Here is a 24,208-nt window from a genome sequence, read left to right on the forward strand (position 1 = left end):
GGCTCCTCCAGGTGATGTTACATGAACTTTTGCCCTGTCAGTGTTGCTGAATAATTTAGAATTATCTCTGCTATGATCAATATTATATAATGCTCTATTCTTTTTCTAGGATATAGTGTCACTCGGTAGGTCAGAGATGTGACAGATGGTTTTATGTCAACATAAGCAAAATTTATTCTGAAAGGTGGATCCTAATTATAAAAATGTCCCCACAGGATTGGCCTATGGACTCCACTGTGGTGCCTTTTCTTTATTGATGAATTCTGTGGAAGGGCCAGGTCACACTGGGCAGTGCCAGTTTTTGGCTGATGGTGCTGGGTGCTCTGTAAGGGACATCTGAGCTAGCCATGAGGAGCAAGCCTCACTCATCAATGGCCTCCTTGTCAGTGTTTTCCTCCAGGTTCCCATCCAGTTTTGAGTTCCTGGTCTAACATCCATCAGTGGTGGACTGCAACCTGATAGTATAAAATAAATCAGCCTTTCTTCCTCAAGTTGATTTTAGTCATCATGTTTTATCACAGCAATAGAAACCCTAAAATAAAAGGGTATTTGTTTAAGGTCATTTATTATCGTTGTGGTAAATGACAGCATTATTGAATTGATTTTATATTTGTCTCATTGGATGAAACAATAGTTGCACAGAAATGTTTTATTAATAACACATTTTTGAATGAAGTCAATGGAAATGATTTGTAAAAGAGGACAGAAAGGTCATTGGTTTTCCAGTTCTAATTCTGTCATGTAATTTTTGGTTTTGGTGTATAAAATATATCCGATACTGATACTTTGAAATTTTGTTTGAAGCTTAACAGCTCTCATTCCAAATGCCAATTCTAACTGTACAGACATGTATTAAGTTGTATAGATTTGAGACTAGCTGATTTTGTTCTGTGATGTTAGTATTTATTTGCAAGATATTTAATACTAATGAATTTTATAATATTTTTAAATTGTCACTTTAAAAGATATTATTTGAAATTACAACATAATTATTTCCCCATGTATATTCCTACCTCCAGTATCTTCCAACTACTACAATATTCTTTCTTAAATTCATGGTCTTTATTAAAATTTAATTTCTTTGTATGTGTCTGTGTAAAATTTAGGAGTATATATTATATATTTCCAATGAATATTATGTGTATTATAAGAACATCAATACAATCTCAGTGTGCACAATTTTGTTTATATGTACATGATTTCATGGGTGACATGTTGGTATTAAAAAGCAATTTTGGCAGCCCCTCCCTGCTGAAGAATATTTCTCACTTCTGCTTTCATAAGTCCTTGCTGTATGGAGTTCTTTCTGTAGGGTTTGGGAATGTGACATTTTCCTCTTCCATGTTAGCACCACTTTTGTTATCCTCACTCAGGACTTATTGAGGCATTTCTCTTTGGAATAGATGGAGACCACTGGAAATAAACACACTGGATCAAATGTGGAGAACAAGTGTTTGTGTGGTTCTCTGCCATAACTGACACATTTACAACACATGTAAGAGGATTTACAACATCATGAAAGAGGAATCGAAAAGACTGCAAGAGCAAAAAAACAGAATGTCTGCCTAGAGGTTTTTATCATGTGTTGCTGGCCAAAAGTAGAACATTTAATAGTAGGTAAAATAAGGGCAATTATTCATAGGAATAAAAATGTCTTGGGCTTTCTTTTCTCCTTAAAACTGTTAAAAATTTAAAATGCATTAAAACATTAAATTGTGCATATTATTATGCTCTGTCAATACATATATGCATTATATAATGTAAAGTATGGTTAAGAAAATATATTTTCAAATAGTTATCATTTTATCATTGCAAATTTTCAAGACATATTCGATGTTTTTCAACACAGGATACGTTATTGTTATTCACAATGATTCTGATATAAAATAGCCCAATAGACTTTCTTACTTACATTCCTGATATTATTTATTTCATCCCTATCCCTTTCTCTCCCTGGCTTTTGAGAATAACCATTATTCTTTCAGTGCTTATTGTAGCAATGATGTTAGGTTCCACATGAGAAGAAACCTATCCTGAATTTGCCTTCCTGGGCCTCCTTTACTTTGCTTAATATAATGAATGATGTCTGTTTCAATGTATGCTGTTGAGACTAACAGAATTTTATCCTTTGTTTTCTTGGTAGCAATTAATTAACTTGTAAGACACCTGTATTAATCCATCATGTGGTAAAGGTAGGTTGTTTCAGATTCTGGTATTTAGTGATAATTCAACATGTGGTAAAGGTAAGTTGTTTCTGCTTCTGGTATTTAGTGAATTGTGCTGAAATGAGCACATTGGTGCAGAATTCTCTCCAATTCATTGTTTTCATGTCCTTTCAATATATGCTTTTTGGGAGTTGTTAGGTTTGAATCTCAAATAACCCTTTGTAGGCTCATGTGACAAATATTGGTAATGCTATTTGTGGAAGATTTGGCAACTTTAGATGTAGGGTGATGGGGGTTTACCTTTTACTTTTGGAGTATACACCAAGTACATAGTCCAATTGTCACTTTTTGCTTTTATCTTTAAAATGTGAAGAAACTCCATAATCATACAAGTCTACTACCACAATTGTCAGTCCTACCCCAGAGCTCCAGCAAACCATGGACTGAACCCTTTGTAGCTACCAGTCAAAATAAATTTTTCTTCTTTAAGTTATTAATTTCAAACAATCTGCACATTAATTTAAATTTACTAATGCAGACCATGGCATATTCACCATATTTTTTAAAATAAAAAATATTATTTTACATACCAATCCCAATTCTCTCTCCTTCCTTTCCTCATACTCCCCCACCACCCTATACCTCATCCACTCCTCAGAGTCATCACAGTCTGTCACTTAATTTGGGATAAGACAGAATCTTTTGCCCCTGTATATATGCTGAGAGAGTGTCCCTCCATAGGTAATGGGCTACAAAAAGCCAGTTCATGCTCTAGGGATAAAAACTGGTTCCACTGCTAGTGAGGTCCCATAAACTGCCCAAGCTCCCCAACTGCCAACCATATACTGAACTAGACCCTCTGAATGTGGGTGACAGTTTTACTTTAAATTTATAGAAAAACTCCATGTTTTCCTGTAATATTTATAAAAGTAAGTATTTTCAGCATCAGCATGCAAGACTTCATTTCATTCTTCATTTACCATGCTTTATCTGGATGATGAGTGACTATTTTCTTTATTGTGTTATTTTCTTTTTGTGGGTAAGTTTGCCAAATACACAAATCATTTGCAATGAGGTGATATCTCATTGTAATCTTGATTTACATTTCCTTATGATTAGTACTGTTGAACTTTTCCTTCCTGTACTTGCTGGGCATTCCTATGCCTTTCATTTTATTTGTGTTAATTTCCATGACCACTCCAGTACAGAACCACTGAACCACATTTCTGGTTCCCCTCCTCCTTAAAAAAAATAATTATTTTTATTTTATGTGCATTGGTGTTTTTGCCTTTATATGTGTCTGAGTGAAGGTATTGGATCCCCTGGATCTTGAGTCAGAGACAGGTATAAACTGCCATATGGGTGCTGGGAAACAAACCCCACCCTCTGAAAGAGCAGTCAATACTCTCAGGCACTGAGCCATCTATCCAGCCCTCCTTCTATTTTATATTAATTTTTATTGAGTTCTTTGTTTACTGTTATTATATGGAATTTGATGTAAATCTAAAAATTCAAGCTTTAGTTGAATGTGTAGTTTAAAAATATTTTTGCCCATTTTATAGACTATTCTCTTTATCGTAACATTGTCTAATAGTTTTCTTATAGAAGAGATGTCAAAGAAACTAGGACATATCTGAGTGAAGGGAATGTGTCTTTTCATGATGAGCTTCTCCATGACCCTGAGGTTGTTTTTGTTTTTGTTTTTCCAAAGTGCAGGAGATGTGCATTATTAAAAATGATTAACCCCAGCAATTGAGGGGGAGGCATTCAAGAGTAGATACACAGAACCAGAGAAAAGAGTGCCTCTGAAGAAGGGGAGGCTCCATGGAGCTGAGAACCCCACAGAAGACTTCCGGCTCTACAGTAGCTTCCCTTCCCCTTGATGTGAATTGTTTGTGGGGTCTGATAAAGTACGTACTTGTTCTCTTGTATTTCTCTGACTGGAGTTGCTCCATTCCATATCACTCTCCCACTTTTACTTTGCTTCCCTTTCTGAGTGGATCCTTTTTCTGGAACATTTAAGCCTTTATCTCTCCTGTGGAAGGAACTCAGCAGTTCCCCTAGCCAAGGACTCTAATAACACTGGAGAGACATGAAGAAATGTCTCTTGAACCCAGATAGGGAGCCAATTGCAGAGAAAATAAATGCTTCCACCAAAGTTCAAGTTGGTGAACCAATGATTTTATTGGGACTACTTGCAGGATTGAGTGAAGGAGTTAAGGGACTCTGCCTAGTTCCAGCATGGCAAGCTTGCCTTTGGCAGGTCTTGTCCTTCTCTCCCATCCCCTTTGTCCTGCTAAAACCACTACATTACAGCACCAAGGCTAGCCACCAAGGTCTGTTCCCTTATATGGCCACTTCCTAATCCTGAAACTGACTACTAAGGTCCAGATATCAAATATTGAGGCCCAGCAATCAAAAGTCCCCCCATCTCACCTGATTAGCATGCCCAATTAAAACCAAACATCTAACCCTAACATGACATTTCCCTCTTTACCTTTATAAACCACCATTTGCCTATGTGCGGTGCCTGTATTTTCTCTATCCACAGGTAGTGATTTGTTCCTCTGGGAAAAACACTCCTGCACCCTTTCTTTTGTCTCCTTCTCCTTCCCCCTTGTCGTCTATCTCTTTTACCACTGAATCCTAGCCCATTTTAACACAGACCTCCCCTTTTTTCTTCTTATGCCTTTGTTTCCTCAGTTCTTGTATACTCTATTAAAAGATTTCAAAAAGAAATGGGAAAATTAATTACAAAGTAAACACAGCCCACTCTGTGCTGTGGAGAGGGGTGAAAAGACCATTACCCTGATCTATACACTAGGCAGATGGTGTGCTTATTTTTATAGCCAAATCAATAACAAAAATCTTCTCTGTAGTAACTTTGAACCAAACAAGTGGTGTCCAGTTGTGTTTAGACTAACTCTTGATGACTTTTCACATGTATGATCTCTCTGTTCTACGTCACAGAATGTTATATTCTGGGTTGAGCTTTGTTATGATTTGCTACGTTGTCTCCAGAAATGAAATGATCTTTTGAAGCTTAGGACTTCATATAGTTCAGTCCAAATAGTTATTTATTAACGTTAAGGCAACTTGGGAGATCATGTCAGCCTTGGAGGTCACTTTTCCTCCAACAGCTAGAAAAATGACTCAGGTCTTAACCTTCTGGTCATTAATTAAAGTCCAGCTGTGTCTGTCCTTTAGCACCAAAGCTTCTGAATATGAGGAGGGATTTAGACTCAATTTCCTTCAGTCCTCCTTGTATCTAACTGGCCACTTATCATAGCATACACAAAATGAAAGGGGAGGGTTAGAAATAAGTCAACACTAGGGAAGCCTGATATTTTGTTTTGTTAAAAACTATGATTAATCATGTTGATAGTGTGAATTCTACCCAGGCTTAGAAATAACACCCCCAAATTTGGCACTTTGAATACTGTCACTTTAAACTATTATATTAGTTTCAGAATGAAGTTACCTGTTTAGATCATCTATTTCTCCCCTAAAAAAAAATCTACTTTTCCTTGAAAATAATCTACATTTTCTACTTCTACGATTGCTATGAGGAAAAAAAAAGAAAAAAACATAATCCTGAAACCCTTTGTCTTTGTAGATTCACTTTCTATTCTTTTTTTTCCACTTATTTATTTAATTATGCATATATTCATTCATTTGTTTACATTACTGAGTATACAGTAAAAAATTGTTTATGGATCAAGAGGAAGGGATATGGTTTGGACCACCATTGCCATTTGACAAAGTTCCAACATTTCAACATTGGTGACCACAACTTTAAATTGCAGAACTCACTCGGGGAGGCAGAGCCAGGTGATTCTCAGTGAGTTCTGGCCAGAACCTGTGTCTCAAATAAATAAATAAATAAATAAATAAATAAATAAATAAATAAATAAATACAGGACCTATAATTCTGTGGAATAGTTTTGTTTCAGTTTCAGTTATTAAGAAGAATATAATCAATTTGCAGAAGTACATTTTAAATATAGTTACTTAATCATAATATGTTTAAACAACCCAACATAGTATGCTGCCTTTTGCTGGTTTATCATTACATTTATGTTTTGTATACGTCACACATGTTTGCAGACTATTTTCTTCAAAATTGTTTTCCCCAAAGGCCATTAAATCACATAATTCCAAGAAACTTAAAATCTACTCATTCTCACCGGCATTACGTTTTAAATTATTAACACCTTAATGTTATTTTCAATCAGAATATACTGTGGATATTATGACATATTTGAAGACAGTGTATTTTTATGTGTTTTTTTTTTCATTTCCACATCCTCTTCCTGTTAAGTTTTACTCCACTTGTATGCTCCTTTCCTCAGACTGTTTTCCTCTTTCCTAACCCGTCTTTTCTTTTGCCCCTTGTTCATCCTTACCAATGCCTAATAATGCCACTTCTCAGTGTCTCTTCTAAATTTTTATGCCTCGCCCATACCTATACCTCTTTATGTATATGCATGACCTGTAGTGTGGGATATACATATGGAGGAAAGAATAAGCTTTTCCATTTATAAGGATGAACCACTTCCAGTAATATTACACCAAGGGAAAGTGCCTTTTAATATATTTCCTTGTGTGACAGTGATGCATTACTGGTGATTCTCAGTTTACCATTAATGTGTTCAACAAATGCAGAGAGAGTCTTCATAATGATTTCAAGGTTGTGCCACCTTGAACATCTCAATAGGAATAAATCGGTCTTTCTTTTTCCCCTGTATCACAACATTTGTTGTAAAATTTCTGGTTGTTAGCCATTTTAGCTTGGGTGTGGTAGTATTTCAAAGTAGTTTCAATTCATATTTCTCCTATAATTACAGATATTAAAAGATATTTAAACAATTTGCTAAATACAATTTCTTCTGGGAAGTCACTGCTCATTTCTTTACCCTGTTTAATGAGTGACTGCATGTGTGTGTATGTGTGTGTGTGTGTGTGTGTGTGTGTGCTATCAACTTGTTCTGCTAATTATCTGTTTTGATAATAAGAAATATATTTACTTATTTACTTAGGTGTAGTCCTATCTCCTGATAGTGCTATTGGTATATTTTTTTCAGAAGGATCCTTCTTATCCAAAGATCATGAAGGTAATTTCCTGTACTTTATTTTCTGGAAACTTCAGTGTTTTAGGTATTAAAGGACTTAAAGACTGATTCACTTCAATATGATTTTGTACAGGATAAAAGACATGGATGTGATTTCATTCTGCAAATGGACATCAAATTTTGGCATCAACATTGACAAAAGGCTGCTTTTGTTCGACTGTATTTGTTTATGTTTGTTGGTTTGTTACCTCCATTCTGAAAATGAGGTGGCCCTCTTACAATCCACTATGTGATTAAATTATTAGTTTTTACGTCTAGCTCATGTTTAATAACACTTTAATGATTACTGTTAAATGACACAAAGGAATGAGATAAGATATTCAGAAATGCCCAGCATTCTCTTTAATGTTATGTTTTGACCATATATTTATTCATCTTCTTCAAGATTTTACAATCTGAATTTCAGTAAAAAAAAAAAAAAAAAAAAAAAAAACCTGAAAAACCTTCTTGAGGAAAGACATTAAAAAGAAAAGGAGAGAAAGATGGAAGGGCAGGGGATAGAGGCGTTTCCATGATATGATTGAAAGAAAATAACTTTATAAATATATCACCTTGTGCAGTGGGTAACAATAATAAAAACACCATGACATCAGGATATATCTGCAATGATGGTTAGTCCCAAACAGTTTGTAGTAAATTGGAATGTTAAGAATATCAAGCTTCCAATCTGTGGCAGCAGATAATGAGCATTATTTTGGTTTTATTTGTATATTCATGAAGAGGAAACCCAGACTACAGAAACGCATGGAACTGTAACCAGTGAAATGTACAATTCCAAAGAAGACAGTAAAAAATTGTACTCAATTTATAATACACAAAGAAAAATGAAAACCAAATTATTTGAATGTAAAAAGGTTACACCAGCTGGGCAGCAGTGGCACACACCTTTCTTTCCAACACTTGGAAGGCAGAGGTACACAGATCAGAGTAAGTATGAGGACAGCCTGGTGTACAGAGAGAGTTCCAGGCAAAATAGGACTATACAGACAAACCCTGTCTTGAAAGACCAAAGAGAGAGAGGGAGTGGGGGATAGAGAGGTACAGACATGGAGATGGACAGAGCTAGACACTCAAAGGGAGAGAGACAGAAAGAAAAAGAAAAACAGAGATAGACAAAGAGAGAGGAAGAGGGAGAGAGAGACACACACACACACAGAGAGAGAGAGAGAGAGAGAGAGCAGGGGACCTTGTAACTTTGCACTTTGTTTGGTGTGTAGGGTCCATATGGTACTTAGTTGATGGTGTCCTGTGGGAGGTAACTATGATTAGGTGAGGTGATAAAAACTGGGTCCCCAAGATGGCAGGGTCTTTACAAGAAGAGAACCAAGGACTTAAACCTGCATATGTGCCTGGTCCTAGCCTACAATAAATTATGTCTTGTTCTGAGTGACAAATAAGAATAAAAGTTTGCAAAGAAGACTGAAAACTGAGTGAGCATCAAGATAGGGTGCCTTTGTCTTCGTGTTTGCAAATGTTTAGGTGGAAACTTTAGAGTACATTGATAGTGTAAGTAATTGATGATACTGATAATATCTCATGTCTGGTTACTGCTAAGGAATCTTCTCTTCCACTCTATATACATCAAGAGTACCAAGCTGGGCTTTCACTGGGAACCTTTAACCCTAAATCAAGAGTAGTGTTCTGTAGGTGTTGGCTACCTTCACAGTAAGAAATACAAATTTTTACTTTACTGATTTAGTTAATGTCTTTGTGTGACCAATAAGGTAATTGTAAACCATGGTAAGTACATATAATCTATGTTTTTTACTTGTTAAGCAATCCTGTGTTCACTTGCTGAATGAGAGTAATTTAACAGTTAAAAGTTAAAAAAAAAAAAAAAAAAACCAACCAAAAAAACAGGTGTACCAGGTGTATGTGATCAAGGTCATCACCCACCCGGTGGAGCTGGGGGAGTGGTGGATAGGTTGGGGAAAGGGAGGTAGGGAGAGTGGAGTGGGATCGATATGTAAAAATAAGAAAAAACACAGCAAAACCTAATATAAAAATGAAAAAGAAAACATCCTCAAGAGAACGCAGGAAAGACAGAAAGACAGACCGACAGACAGAGAGTTGGAGGGAGTGAGAGAAAGACAGATAAAAAGAAAGGAAGGGAGGGAGGAAGGAAGGAAAGAGGGAAGGAAGAAAAAGTGAAAACGAAAAGACCAAAAATGAAATAAAATAATAAAATAAAACAAAATAAAAAATGCTGAGGGTAAGAGAGGATGGCCTCTTCTTGGTTGTCAATTTAATTCAAAATGGCGGAATTGGAGCTTCTCATCCGGGTCTTGAGGTGGGAGGTGACACCCTTAATCTGCATAATGCCTTCTGCTGGGCGCATATATAAGAAGGTGCAAGAAGGAAGCTGTTGCTTTCTGTCTGCTTGCTCTGGCCTTGCTAGCAAGTGCACGCCTTCACCCGCATTAGAACCTTGCAGTTCCTTGGGACTCCAGCGTCTCCTGAAGATCAAGGGAGACACTGTGAGCCTCGTGGACCGAACAACTTCTGGATTCTTGGACTTTCCGGCCTGGCCTGGTCTTTGTAGACAAGAGTTACCTCGGAGCCCCGGGGCCACCTTCAGGCCCAAACTTCAGGCCAAGACCACTGGGCCCCAGAGCTGCTGCAATCGTCAGCCGTCAGCAGGGTGCCTAGCAGGAGGAATCCTTTGCCACAATGTCCTGTGTGCACTATAAATTTTCCTCTAAACTCCACTACGACATCGTCACCTTTGATGGGCTCTATATCTCCCTCTGCGACTTAAAGAAGAAGATTATGAGGAGAGAAAAGCTGAAAGCTACCCTTAGCGATCTGCAGATCAGCAACGCGCAGACGAAAGAAGACTATCCTGAGGATAATGCGCTAATTCCTAAAAATTCATCTGTAATTGTCAGAAGAATTCCTGCGGCAGGTGTGAAGTCCACAAGCAGGACCTATGTTAAAAGTCGAAGTGAACGAGGGATGGGAACTACAAAAGCAATCGATGACTCTCCTGCGTCTACTTCTCTGGCCCAGCTTACAAGGACGGCCAACCTGGCTGAAGCCAATGCTGCCGAGGAAGATAAAATCCAAGCAATGATGGCGCAATCTGGCCATCGATACGACCCAGTCAACCACAGGAAGAAAGCTCTCGGTCCACCACCTCCATCTTATACCTGCTTTCGTTGCGGCAAGCCTGGCCATTATATTAAGGATTGCCCAACAAACAGGGATAAGGACTTTGAACCTGGCCTTAGGATCAAAAGGAGCAGTGGAATTCCCACAAGTTTTATGATGGAAGTGAAGGATCCCAGCATAAAAGGCGCGATGCTTACGAACACTGGAAAATACGCAATACCAAAGATAGATGCAGAGGCCTATGCAATTGGGAAGAAAGAGAAGCCACCCTTCTTGCCAGAGGAGCGGTCATCGTCATCATCTTCAGACGATGATCCTATCCCAGAGGAGCTTCTGTGCCTGATCTGCAAGGACCTTATGACTGACGCTGCTCTCATCCCCTGCTGTGGAAACAGTTACTGTGATGAGTGTATTCGGACGGCACTCCTGGAGTCGGATGACCATACATGTCCAACGTGTCAGCAAAACGAAGTTTCTCCTGACGCCTTGACCGCCAACAAGTTTTTACGGCAGGCTATTGAGAACTTCAAAAACGGGACTGGCTATCCAATAAGACTGCGACAACAGGTACGGCCACCCCCACGCCCATTACCACCACCAAGACCACGCGCCCAGCGGACCCCGCAGCCTCTGATGAGGTCTCCAATATCAAGACAGCAGGATCCTTCCATGACTCCAGGGGCGTCTTCCTCATCTCGTCGTCCAACTCCCTCCATAGCGTCGTCGTTCCCTTCAAATCCATCTTGCTTGGCCCCTCCTGTGCCTGGAAATCCGTCTCCTGCCCCAGCTCCAGGACCCGAAGGAACTGCAGCAGCGTCTGTCTCAGTCCATTGGGAAAAGTCAGAGGGCCCAGTCCGGGATTCTGATACTAAATTATCGCCAGCTGCTGCCCTCGCATGGGAACACTCGGAGGGAGCCTGCTCAATGGCAAGTGCTGCACTCGTGGAAGCAAAGGGTCACCGAGTGCCTGCCCTTGGAGCTCCATCGTTGCTGGGACAGTCACTATCAGGTGGACAGCTGATCCCCACAACTGGTCCAGTAAGAATAAATACTGCTCGTCCAGGTGGTGGTCCACCAGGTTGGGGACGTTCCAACAAACTCGGCTACCTGGTTTCTCCGCCACAGCCAATTAGAAGAGGGGAAAGAAACTGTTACAGAAGTATCAACCGCGGGCGACGCCACAGCGAAAGATCCCAGGGCCCACAAGACCCATCACTACCAGCAACTCCAGTCTTTGTACCGGTACCACCGCCTCCTTTGTATGCGCCGCCTCCCGATGCGCTCCCTCTTCCTCCGGGTGTACCTCCCGCACAGTTTTCTCCTCAGTTTCCTCCTGCAGGGTCCCCAGCAGCTCTCGCCAACATATCAACGCTTTGGGGTTCGTCGGGGGCTCAGACTGCTCATTCAAACGCCCTCCCTATCGCGCAAGCACCACCTGTCACCAGGGAAGAATTCTATAGAGCGCCACCACGACTAAAGGGAGGGTCTACATCGCCCTCTAGTGGTTCATGGTATTCAAGAAGTCCATACCCTTGCTTGAAGTCAAGTTCTGGCTTGACAAGGTCAGGCTATTGCTCTCGATCCTTCAGCCGCTCACACTCTCGCTCCCTTTCACCATCACCCCCATACCCCAGGAGAGGCAGAGGCAAGAGTCGCAATTATCGTTCACGGTCCAGATCTCGCAGACGTGGTGATCACCGATCGGGGTCAAGGTCGCCTCCACGTAGACATAGACGTCATCGTGCAAGATCTCCTCAAGCATTTGGGGGTCAGTCTCCCAGGAAGCCGAATGGACCTCAAGGAGAAACAGAACGTCAGTACTTTAATAGATGCAGAGAAGTTCCACCCCCTTATGGCATTAAAGCCTGTTCCGGACCGAGTGTCGAAAGTAGAGACCCTTTTGAGAAAGAACGCTACCACCGAGAACCGGAGAGGGAATACCGAGAGTGGTACCGGAAGTACTACAAAGGACCCGCTGCTGACAGAGGGGGCTTCTCTCCAGACAGACTTAAACCTCCTACTGTCAGATATCCACCCTTCCCTGGGGGGCGCAGAGACGACTGTCGTGCTGGACCAAGTCACAGAACTAGAAATCTAGGTGGCAGCTATCCAGAAAAGCTGTCATCGAGAGAGAGTCACAGTCGGAAAGATAATGCAGAAGCACAGGAGAGGGAGAACATTGCCGGCCACGATAAAGGAAACAAGCCCGAGAAACACAGAAAAGGAAGAAAGGGGGAGGAGAGTGAGAGCTTCCTGGCCCACGAGCTGTTAGAGCCTTCCGGGACATCCAGAGAGTCATCACGAGCTGATGACACTGAGACAGAAACACTCGTTTTCCTCCCAAGGAGAGAGGATGCTACCCCTGTTAGGGATGACCCCATGGGTGCAGAATCTGTCACTTGCGAATCAGTATCTGAAAAAGACAAGAGAGAAAACGGTAAGCCAAACGGAAAGAGTGAGGAGACCAAACGGAAAAGCGCTGGCTCTGCTCAAGCCAAGAAAGAAAAAGTTTTAAGACCTTCTAAAGGACCCCAAGACAAAGAAGACGGGGAGCGTGGAAAAGCTCCTTGGTCCGAACCTCCACTTAAAAACGCCAAGGAAGATGGTGCAAAGACCGGCTCTGCAAAAGCGTCACCATCATTTCAGAAGGATGACGATGTCAACGGAACGCCCAGAAGAGCCCACTCTAAATCTGTAAAGGGATACCTCGAGACAGAGCCAGTCAAGAAGGAGAAGGTGACAAGGGACTCTACCAAAGACATCCAGCCAGAAAAGCCGGCTGGTGAGGATGAAAAGGCCAAGAAGCCTGAGAAAAGCACACCACTTGTTCACAAGGGAGGAAAAAGAAAGAGGAAGGCGGAGGAAAAGAATAGAGATGGAGATTTTGGCGAGCGAAATAAAAAGAGAAAGAGGTAGACACACCATCAAAGAGGGAGCCATCGTAGGTTTGAAGGGAAAACTGGTTCGAGAGAAACGTCCAGAGACCTACAAGGATGACCCCGACTAACAACCCGAGCAATGGGCAGAGAGGCTCCTTAAATGCCCTTCACCGATAATCAGATTGAAGACTAACGTTTATCTACCATCACAGAGCCCTCATCTAGCAGCTGATGGAAACAGATGCAGACACCCACAGCTAAGCACTAGGCCGAACTGGAAACCAGATGCAAAGAGGGAGGAGTGATGAGGAAATGTGGAGAGGAAACCCAGGCTACAGAAAACCAGAGAGACCGCTGACCTGAACCAGGGGGAGCTAATAGACCCCCACACTGGTCGCTGGGACCCCAGCATTGGACCGACTCTGAACCCCTGAACATGGGCCTCAGTGAGAAGGGACATCTGACAGTGCCACCAGCATGTATGCCCTGGTGCACAAAAGGACTCTGGCAGCCCGTTACCCATGTGAGGGGGGGGGGGGGAGGGGATACTCCCTTAACCTAGAGGCAGGATGGGAGGGCCTAGTCCCTACTCCAGATGACATGACAGATTTAGAGGGCCCCTCCTGGAAGGCATCACAGTACATGTGGAGTGTGTGGGGTGGTAGTGGAATGGGATGAAAGGGTGGTTGGGGGCGGCAAGGGAAGGTGGGAGAGGGGGAGGGAGAGGAGACTGGGATCAATATGTAAAATGAGAAAAACTAAATAAATATATGAATAAAATTTCCTTGTCCAGAATATTCTCCCCAAGGTTCTCTCCTTTCCCAAAGAGCAATGTTAAGAATATTTAATTCTATCAAACACTTTATTGACACTTACTCTGTATATTCCAAATAAATGTTTAACATGGAACTGTAACCAGTGAAATGTACAATTCCAAGGATGACAATAAAAACTTGTACTCAATATACAATCCACAAAGAAAAATGAAAACCAAATTATTTGAATGTAAAAAGTTTACACCGGCTGGGCAGCGGTGGCACATGCCTTTCTTTCCAGCACTTGGGAGGCAGAGGTACATAGATCAGAGTGAGTTTGAGGGTAGCCTGGTCTACAGAGTGAGTTCCAGGAAAATGAGGACTACACGGAGAAACCCTGTCTTGAAAGACCAACGAGAGAGAGGGAGTGAGGGATAGAGAGGTAAAAACCAACCAAAAAAACAGGTGTACCAGGTGTATGTGATCAAGGTCATCACCCACCCGGTGGAGCTGGGGGAGTGGTGGATAGGTTGGGGAAAGGGAGGTAGGGAGAGTGGAGTGGGATCGATATGTAAAAATAAGAAAAAACACAGCAAAACCTAATATAAAAATGAAAAAGAAAACATCCTCAAGAGAACGCAGGAAAGACAGAAAGACAGACCGACAGACAGAGAGTTGGAGGGAGTGAGAGAAAGACAGATAAAAAGAAAGGAAGGGAGGGAGGAAGGAAGGAAAGAGGGAAGGAAGAAAAAGTGAAAACGAAAAGACCAAAAATGAAATAAAATAATAAAATAAAACAAAATAAAAAATGCTGAGGGTAAGAGAGGATGGCCTCTTCTTGGTTGTCAATTTAATTCAAAATGGCGGAATTGGAGCTTCTCATCCGGGTCTTGAGGTGGGAGGTGACACCCTTAATCTGCATAATGCCTTCTGCTGGGCGCATATATAAGAAGGTGCAAGAAGGAAGCTGTTGCTTTCTGTCTGCTTGCTCTGGCCTTGCTAGCAAGTGCACGCCTTCACCCGCATTAGAACCTTGCAGTTCCTTGGGACTCCAGCGTCTCCTGAAGATCAAGGGAGACACTGTGAGCCTCGTGGACCGAACAACTTCTGGATTCTTGGACTTTCCGGCCTGGCCTGGTCTTTGTAGACAAGAGTTACCTCGGAGCCCCGGGGCCACCTTCAGGCCCAAACTTCAGGCCAAGACCACTGGGCCCCAGAGCTGCTGCAATCGTCAGCCGTCAGCAGGGTGCCTAGCAGGAGGAATCCTTTGCCACAATGTCCTGTGTGCACTATAAATTTTCCTCTAAACTCCACTACGACATCGTCACCTTTGATGGGCTCTATATCTCCCTCTGCGACTTAAAGAAGAAGATTATGAGGAGAGAAAAGCTGAAAGCTACCCTTAGCGATCTGCAGATCAGCAACGCGCAGACGAAAGAAGACTATCCTGAGGATAATGCGCTAATTCCTAAAAATTCATCTGTAATTGTCAGAAGAATTCCTGCGGCAGGTGTGAAGTCCACAAGCAGGACCTATGTTAAAAGTCGAAGTGAACGAGGGATGGGAACTACAAAAGCAATCGATGACTCTCCTGCGTCTACTTCTCTGGCCCAGCTTACAAGGACGGCCAACCTGGCTGAAGCCAATGCTGCCGAGGAAGATAAAATCCAAGCAATGATGGCGCAATCTGGCCATCGATACGACCCAGTCAACCACAGGAAGAAAGCTCTCGGTCCACCACCTCCATCTTATACCTGCTTTCGTTGCGGCAAGCCTGGCCATTATATTAAGGATTGCCCAACAAACAGGGATAAGGACTTTGAACCTGGCCTTAGGATCAAAAGGAGCAGTGGAATTCCCACAAGTTTTATGATGGAAGTGAAGGATCCCAGCATAAAAGGCGCGATGCTTACGAACACTGGAAAATACGCAATACCAAAGATAGATGCAGAGGCCTATGCAATTGGGAAGAAAGAGAAGCCACCCTTCTTGCCAGAGGAGCGGTCATCGTCATCATCTTCAGACGATGATCCTATCCCAGAGGAGCTTCTGTGCCTGATCTGCAAGGACCTTATGACTGACGCTGCTCTCATCCCCTGCTGTGGAAACAGTTACTGTGATGAGTGTATTCGGACGGCACTCCTGGAGTCGGATGACCATACATGTCCAACGTGTCAGCAAAACGAAGTTTCTCCTGACGCCTTGACCGCCAACAAGTTTTTACGGCAGGCTATTGAGAACTTCAAAAACGGGACTGGCTATCCAATAAGACTGCGACAACAGGTACGGCCACCCCCACGCCCATTACCACCACCAAGACCACGCGCCCAGCGGACCCCGCAGCCTCTGATGAGGTCTCCAATATCAAGACAGCAGGATCCTTCCATGACTCCAGGGGCGTCTTCCTCATCTCGTCGTCCAACTCCCTCCATAGCGTCGTCGTTCCCTTCAAATCCATCTTGCTTGGCCCCTCCTGTGCCTGGAAATCCGTCTCCTGCCCCAGCTCCAGGACCCGAAGGAACTGCAGCAGCGTCTGTCTCAGTCCATTGGGAAAAGTCAGAGGGCCCAGTCCGGGATTCTGATACTAAATTATCGCCAGCTGCTGCCCTCGCATGGGAACACTCGGAGGGAGCCTGCTCAATGGCAAGTGCTGCACTCGTGGAAGCAAAGGGTCACCGAGTGCCTGCCCTTGGAGCTCCATCGTTGCTGGGACAGTCACTATCAGGTGGACAGCTGATCCCCACAACTGGTCCAGTAAGAATAAATACTGCTCGTCCAGGTGGTGGTCCACCAGGTTGGGGACGTTCCAACAAACTCGGCTACCTGGTTTCTCCGCCACAGCCAATTAGAAGAGGGGAAAGAAACTGTTACAGAAGTATCAACCGCGGGCGACGCCACAGCGAAAGATCCCAGGGCCCACAAGACCCATCACTACCAGCAACTCCAGTCTTTGTACCGGTACCACCGCCTCCTTTGTATGCGCCGCCTCCCGATGCGCTCCCTCTTCCTCCGGGTGTACCTCCCGCACAGTTTTCTCCTCAGTTTCCTCCTGCAGGGTCCCCAGCAGCTCTCGCCAACATATCAACGCTTTGGGGTTCGTCGGGGGCTCAGACTGCTCATTCAAACGCCCTCCCTATCGCGCAAGCACCACCTGTCACCAGGGAAGAATTCTATAGAGCGCCACCACGACTAAAGGGAGGGTCTACATCGCCCTCTAGTGGTTCATGGTATTCAAGAAGTCCATACCCTTGCTTGAAGTCAAGTTCTGGCTTGACAAGGTCAGGCTATTGCTCTCGATCCTTCAGCCGCTCACACTCTCGCTCCCTTTCACCATCACCCCCATACCCCAGGAGAGGCAGAGGCAAGAGTCGCAATTATCGTTCACGGTCCAGATCTCGCAGACGTGGTGATCACCGATCGGGGTCAAGGTCGCCTCCACGTAGACATAGACGTCATCGTGCAAGATCTCCTCAAGCATTTGGGGGTCAGTCTCCCAGGAAGCCGAATGGACCTCAAGGAGAAACAGAACGTCAGTACTTTAATAGATGCAGAGAAGTTCCACCCCCTTATGGCATTAAAGCCTGTTCCGGACCGAGTGTCGAAAGTAGAGACCCTTTTGAGAAAGAACGCTACCACCGAGAACCGGAGAGGGAATACCGAGAGTGGTACCGGAAGTACTACAAAGGACCCGCTGCTGACAGAGGGGGCTTCTCTCCAGACAGACTTAAACCTCCTACTGTCAGATATCCACCCTTCCCTGGGGGCGCAGAGACGACTGTCGTGCTGGACCAAGTCACAGAACTAGAAATCTAGGTGGCAGCTATCCAGAAAAGCTGTCATCGAGAGAGAGTCACAGTCGGAAAGATAATGCAGAAGCACAGGAGAGGGAGAACATTGCCGGCCACGATAAAGGAAACAAGCCCGAGAAACACAGAAAAGGAAGAAAGGGGGAGGAGAGTGAGAGCTTCCTGGCCCACGAGCTGTTAGAGCCTTCCGGGACATCCAGAGAGTCATCACGAGCTGATGACACTGAGACAGAAACACTCGTTTTCCTCCCAAGGAGAGAGGATGCTACCCCTGTTAGGGATGACCCCATGGGTGCAGAATCTGTCACTTGCGAATCAGTATCTGAAAAAGACAAGAGAGAAAACGGTAAGCCAAACGGAAAGAGTGAGGAGACCAAACGGAAAAGCGCTGGCTCTGCTCAAGCCAAGAAAGAAAAAGTTTTAAGACCTTCTAAAGGACCCCAAGACAAAGAAGACGGGGAGCGTGGAAAAGCTCCTTGGTCCGAACCTCCACTTAAAAACGCCAAGGAAGATGGTGCAAAGACCGGCTCTGCAAAAGCGTCACCATCATTTCAGAAGGATGACGATGTCAACGGAACGCCCAGAAGAGCCCACTCTAAATCTGTAAAGGGATACCTCGAGACAGAGCCAGTCAAGAAGGAGAAGGTGACAAGGGACTCTACCAAAGACATCCAGCCAGAAAAGCCGGCTGGTGAGGATGAAAAGGCCAAGAAGCCTGAGAAAAGCACACCACTTGTTCACAAGGGAGGAAAAAGAAAGAGGAAGGCGGAGGAAAAGAATAGAGATGGAGATTTTGGCGAGCGAAATAAAAAGAGAAAGAGGTAGACACACCATCAAAGAGGGAGCCATCGTAGGTTTGAAGGGAAAACTGGTTCGAGAGAAACGTCCAGAGACCTACAAGGATGACCCCGACTAACAACCCGAGCAATGGGCAGAGAGGCTCCTTAAATGCCCTTCACCGATAATCAGATTGAAGACTAACGTTTATCTACCATCACAGAGCCCTCATCTAGCAGCTGATGGAAACAGATGCAGACACCCACAGCTAAGCACTAGGCCGAACTGGAAACCAGATGCAAAGAGGGAGGAGTGATGAGGAAATGTGGAGAGGAAACCCAGGCTACAGAAAACCAGAGAGACCGCTGACCTGAACCAGGGGGAGCTAATAGACCCCCACACTGGTCGCTGGGACCCCAGCATTGGACCGACTCTGAACCCCTGAACATGGGCCTCAGTGAGAAGGGACATCTGACAGTGCCACCAGCATGTATGCCCTGGTGCACAAAAGGACTCTGGCAGCCCGTTACCCATGTGAGGGGGGGGGGAGGGGATACTCCCTTAACCTAGAGGCAGGATGGGAGGGCCTAGTCCCTACTCCAGATGACATGACAGATTTAGAGGGCCCCTCCTGGAAGGCATCACAGTACATGTGGAGTGTGTGGGGTGGTAGTGGAATGGGATGAAAGGGTGGTTGGGGGGCGGCAAGGGAAGGTGGGAGAGGGGGAGGGAGAGGAGACTGGGATCAATATGTAAAATGAGAAAAACTAAATAAATATATGAATAAAATTTCCTTGTCCAGAATATTCTCCCCAAGGTTCTCTCCTTTCCCAAAGAGCAATGTTAAGAATATTTAATTCTATCAAACACTTTATTGACACTTACTCTGTATATTCCAAATAAATGTTTAACATGGAACTGTAACCAGTGAAATGTACAATTCCAAGGATGACAATAAAAACTTGTACTCAATATACAATCCACAAAGAAAAATGAAAACCAAATTATTTGAATGTAAAAAGTTTACACCGGCTGGGCAGCGGTGGCACATGCCTTTCTTTCCAGCACTTGGGAGGCAGAGGTACATAGATCAGAGTGAGTTTGAGGGTAGCCTGGTCTACAGAGTGAGTTCCAGGAAAATGAGGACTACACGGAGAAACCCTGTCTTGAAAGACCAACGAGAGAGAGGGAGTGAGGGATAGAGAGGTAAAAACCAACCAAAAAAACAGGTGTACCAGGTGTATGTGATCAAGGTCATCACCCACCCGGTGGAGCTGGGGGGAGTGGTGGATAGGTTGGGGAAAGGGAGGTAGGGAGAGTGGAGTGGGATCGATATGTAAAAATAAGAAAAAACACAGCAAAACCTAATATAAAAATGAAAAAGAAAACATCCTCAAGAGAACGCAGGAAAGACAGAAAGACAGACCGACAGACAGAGAGTTGGAGGGAGTGAGAGAAAGACAGATAAAAAGAAAGGAAGGGAGGGAGGAAGGAAGGAAAGAGGGAAGGAAGAAAAAGTGAAAACGAAAAGACCAAAAATGAAATAAAATAATAAAATAAAACAAAATAAAAAATGCTGAGGGTAAGAGAGGATGGCCTCTTCTTGGTTGTCAATTTAATTCAAAATGGCGGAATTGGAGCTTCTCATCCGGGTCTTGAGGTGGGAGGTGACACCCTTAATCTGCATAATGCCTTCTGCTGGGCGCATATATAAGAAGGTGCAAGAAGGAAGCTGTTGCTTTCTGTCTGCTTGCTCTGGCCTTGCTAGCAAGTGCACGCCTTCACCCGCATTAGAACCTTGCAGTTCCTTGGGACTCCAGCGTCTCCTGAAGATCAAGGGAGACACTGTGAGCCTCGTGGACCGAACAACTTCTGGATTCTTGGACTTTCCGGCCTGGCCTGGTCTTTGTAGACAAGAGTTACCTCGGAGCCCCGGGGCCACCTTCAGGCCCAAACTTCAGGCCAAGACCACTGGGCCCCAGAGCTGCTGCAATCGTCAGCCGTCAGCAGGGTGCCTAGCAGGAGGAATCCTTTGCCACAATGTCCTGTGTGCACTATAAATTTTCCTCTAAACTCCACTACGACATCGTCACCTTTGATGGGCTCTATATCTCCCTCTGCGACTTAAAGAAGAAGATTATGAGGAGAGAAAAGCTGAAAGCTACCCTTAGCGATCTGCAGATCAGCAACGCGCAGACGAAAGAAGACTATCCTGAGGATAATGCGCTAATTCCTAAAAATTCATCTGTAATTGTCAGAAGAATTCCTGCGGCAGGTGTGAAGTCCACAAGCAGGACCTATGTTAAAAGTCGAAGTGAACGAGGGATGGGAACTACAAAAGCAATCGATGACTCTCCTGCGTCTACTTCTCTGGCCCAGCTTACAAGGACGGCCAACCTGGCTGAAGCCAATGCTGCCGAGGAAGATAAAATCCAAGCAATGATGGCGCAATCTGGCCATCGATACGACCCAGTCAACCACAGGAAGAAAGCTCTCGGTCCACCACCTCCATCTTATACCTGCTTTCGTTGCGGCAAGCCTGGCCATTATATTAAGGATTGCCCAACAAACAGGGATAAGGACTTTGAACCTGGCCTTAGGATCAAAAGGAGCAGTGGAATTCCCACAAGTTTTATGATGGAAGTGAAGGATCCCAGCATAAAAGGCGCGATGCTTACGAACACTGGAAAATACGCAATACCAAAGATAGATGCAGAGGCCTATGCAATTGGGAAGAAAGAGAAGCCACCCTTCTTGCCAGAGGAGCGGTCATCGTCATCATCTTCAGACGATGATCCTATCCCAGAGGAGCTTCTGTGCCTGATCTGCAAGGACCTTATGACTGACGCTGCTCTCATCCCCTGCTGTGGAAACAGTTACTGTGATGAGTGTATTCGGACGGCACTCCTGGAGTCGGATGACCATACATGTCCAACGTGTCAGCAAAACGAAGTTTCTCCTGACGCCTTGACCGCCAACAAGTTTTTACGGCAGGCTATTGAGAACTTCAAAAACGGGACTGGCTATCCAATAAGACTGCGACAACAGGTACGGCCACCCCCACGCCCATTACCACCACCAAGACCACGCGCCCAGCGGACCCCGCAGCCTCTGATGAGGTCTCCAATATCAAGACAGCAGGATCCTTCCATGACTCCAGGGGCGTCTTCCTCATCTCGTCGTCCAACTCCCTCCATAGCGTCGTCGTTCCCTTCAAATCCATCTTGCTTGGCCCCTCCTGTGCCTGGAAATCCGTCTCCTGCCCCAGCTCCAGGACCCGAAGGAACTGCAGCAGCGTCTGTCTCAGTCCATTGGGAAAAGTCAGAGGGCCCAGTCCGGGATTCTGATACTAAATTATCGCCAGCTGCTGCCCTCGCATGGGAACACTCGGAGGGAGCCTGCTCAATGGCAAGTGCTGCACTCGTGGAAGCAAAGGGTCACCGAGTGCCTGCCCTTGGAGCTCCATCGTTGCTGGGACAGTCACTATCAGGTGGACAGCTGATCCCCACAACTGGTCCAGTAAGAATAAATACTGCTCGTCCAGGTGGTGGTCCACCAGGTTGGGGACGTTCCAACAAACTCGGCTACCTGGTTTCTCCGCCACAGCCAATTAGAAGAGGGGAAAGAAACTGTTACAGAAGTATCAACCGCGGGCGACGCCACAGCGAAAGATCCCAGGGCCCACAAGACCCATCACTACCAGCAACTCCAGTCTTTGTACCGGTACCACCGCCTCCTTTGTATGCGCCGCCTCCCGATGCGCCTCCCTCTTCCTCCGGGTGTACCTCCCGCACAGTTTTCTCCTCAGTTTCCTCCTGCAGGGTCCCCAGCAGCTCTCGCCAACATATCAACGCTTTGGGGTTCGTCGGGGGCTCAGACTGCTCATTCAAACGCCCTCCCTATCGCGCAAGCACCACCTGTCACCAGGGAAGAATTCTATAGAGCGCCACCACGACTAAAGGGAGGGTCTACATCGCCCTCTAGTGGTTCATGGTATTCAAGAAGTCCATACCCTTGCTTGAAGTCAAGTTCTGGCTTGACAAGGTCAGGCTATTGCTCTCGATCCTTCAGCCGCTCACACTCTCGCTCCCTTTCACCATCACCCCCATACCCCAGGAGAGGCAGAGGCAAGAGTCGCAATTATCGTTCACGGTCCAGATCTCGCAGACGTGGTGATCACCGATCGGGGTCAAGGTCGCCTCCACGTAGACATAGACGTCATCGTGCAAGATCTCCTCAAGCATTTGGGGGTCAGTCTCCCAGGAAGCCGAATGGACCTCAAGGAGAAACAGAACGTCAGTACTTTAATAGATGCAGAGAAGTTCCACCCCCTTATGGCATTAAAGCCTGTTCCGGACCGAGTGTCGAAAGTAGAGACCCTTTTTGAGAAAGAACGCTACCACCGAGAACCGGAGAGGGAATACCGAGAGTGGTACCGGAAGTACTACAAAGGACCCGCTGCTGACAGAGGGGGCTTCTCTCCAGACAGACTTAAACCTCCTACTGTCAGATATCCACCCTTCCCTGGGGGCGCAGAGACGACTGTCGTGCTGGACCAAGTCACAGAACTAGAAATCTAGGTGGCAGCTATCCAGAAAAGCTGTCATCGAGAGAGAGTCACAGTCGGAAAGATAATGCAGAAGCACAGGAGAGGGAGAACATTGCCGGCCACGATAAAGGAAACAAGCCCGAGAAACACAGAAAAGGAAGAAAGGGGGAGGAGAGTGAGAGCTTCCTGGCCCACGAGCTGTTAGAGCCTTCCGGGACATCCAGAGAGTCATCACGAGCTGATGACACTGAGACAGAAACACTCGTTTTCCTCCCAAGGAGAGAGGATGCTACCCCTGTTAGGGATGAACCCATGGGTGCAGAATCTGTCACTTGCGAATCAGTATCTGAAAAAGACAAGAGAGAAAACGGTAAGCCAAACGGAAAGAGTGAGGAGACCAAACGGAAAAGCGCTGGCTCTGCTCAAGCCAAGAAAGAAAAAGTTTTAAGACCTTCTAAAGGACCCCAAGACAAAGAAGACGGGGAGCGTGGAAAAGCTCCTTGGTCCGAACCTCCACTTAAAAACGCCAAGGAAGATGGTGCAAAGACCGGCTCTGCAAAAGCGTCACCATCATTTCAGAAGGATGACGATGTCAACGGAACGCCCAGAAGAGCCCACTCTAAATCTGTAAAGGGATACCTCGAGACAGAGCCAGTCAAGAAGGAGAAGGTGACAAGGGACTCTACCAAAGACATCCAGCCAGAAAAGCCGGCTGGTGAGGATGAAAAGGCCAAGAAGCCTGAGAAAAGCACACCACTTGTTCACAAGGGAGGAAAAAGAAAGAGGAAGGCGGAGGAAAAGAATAGAGATGGAGATTTTGGCGAGCGAAATAAAAAGAGAAAGAGGTAGACACACCATCAAAGAGGGAGCCGTCGTAGGTTTGAAGGGAAAACTGGTTCGAGAGAAACGTCCAGAGACCTACAAGGATGACCCCGACTAACAACCCGAGCAATGGGCAGAGAGGCTCCTTAAATGCCCTTCACCGATAATCAGATTGAAGACTAACGTTTATCTACCATCACAGAGCCCTCATC

At 44.9% G+C, this 24,208-nt stretch overlaps 3 protein-coding genes across 3 annotated transcripts; all 3 read left to right on the forward strand.

Moving 5' to 3' along the window:
- The first annotated feature begins 9,967 nt into the window (after window positions 1-9,967).
- On the forward strand, window positions 9,968-13,324 carry LOC127230738 (E3 ubiquitin-protein ligase RBBP6-like). The gene has a single exon (XM_051196048.1). The coding sequence runs from the start codon at window positions 9,968-9,970 to the stop codon at window positions 13,322-13,324; it is 3,357 nt and encodes a 1,118-aa protein (XP_051052005.1).
- A 1,993-nt stretch (window positions 13,325-15,317) lies between these two features.
- On the forward strand, window positions 15,318-18,673 carry LOC127230739 (E3 ubiquitin-protein ligase RBBP6-like). The gene is given in 2 exon segments (XM_051196049.1): window positions 15,318-17,799; window positions 17,802-18,673. Coding segments are annotated over 2 exon segments (3,354 nt in total).
- A 1,992-nt stretch (window positions 18,674-20,665) lies between these two features.
- LOC127230740 (E3 ubiquitin-protein ligase RBBP6-like) lies at window positions 20,666-24,023 on the forward strand. The gene is given in 4 exon segments (XM_051196050.1): window positions 20,666-22,387; window positions 22,389-23,006; window positions 23,008-23,149; window positions 23,152-24,023. Coding segments are annotated over 4 exon segments (3,354 nt in total).
- The last annotated feature ends 185 nt before the right edge of the window (window positions 24,024-24,208 follow it).

Source organism: Phodopus roborovskii, unplaced genomic scaffold, assembly GCF_943737965.1.
Source record: "Phodopus roborovskii unplaced genomic scaffold, PHOROB, whole genome shotgun sequence".
NCBI classification, from domain to species: Eukaryota; Metazoa; Chordata; class Mammalia; order Rodentia; family Cricetidae; genus Phodopus; species Phodopus roborovskii.

Bases quoted from the DNA above. Each gene is read 5' to 3' on its own strand.
- LOC127230738 (XM_051196048.1), top strand. From the start codon at position 9,968: ATGTCCTGTGTGCACTATAAATTTTCCTCTAAACTCCACTACGACATC.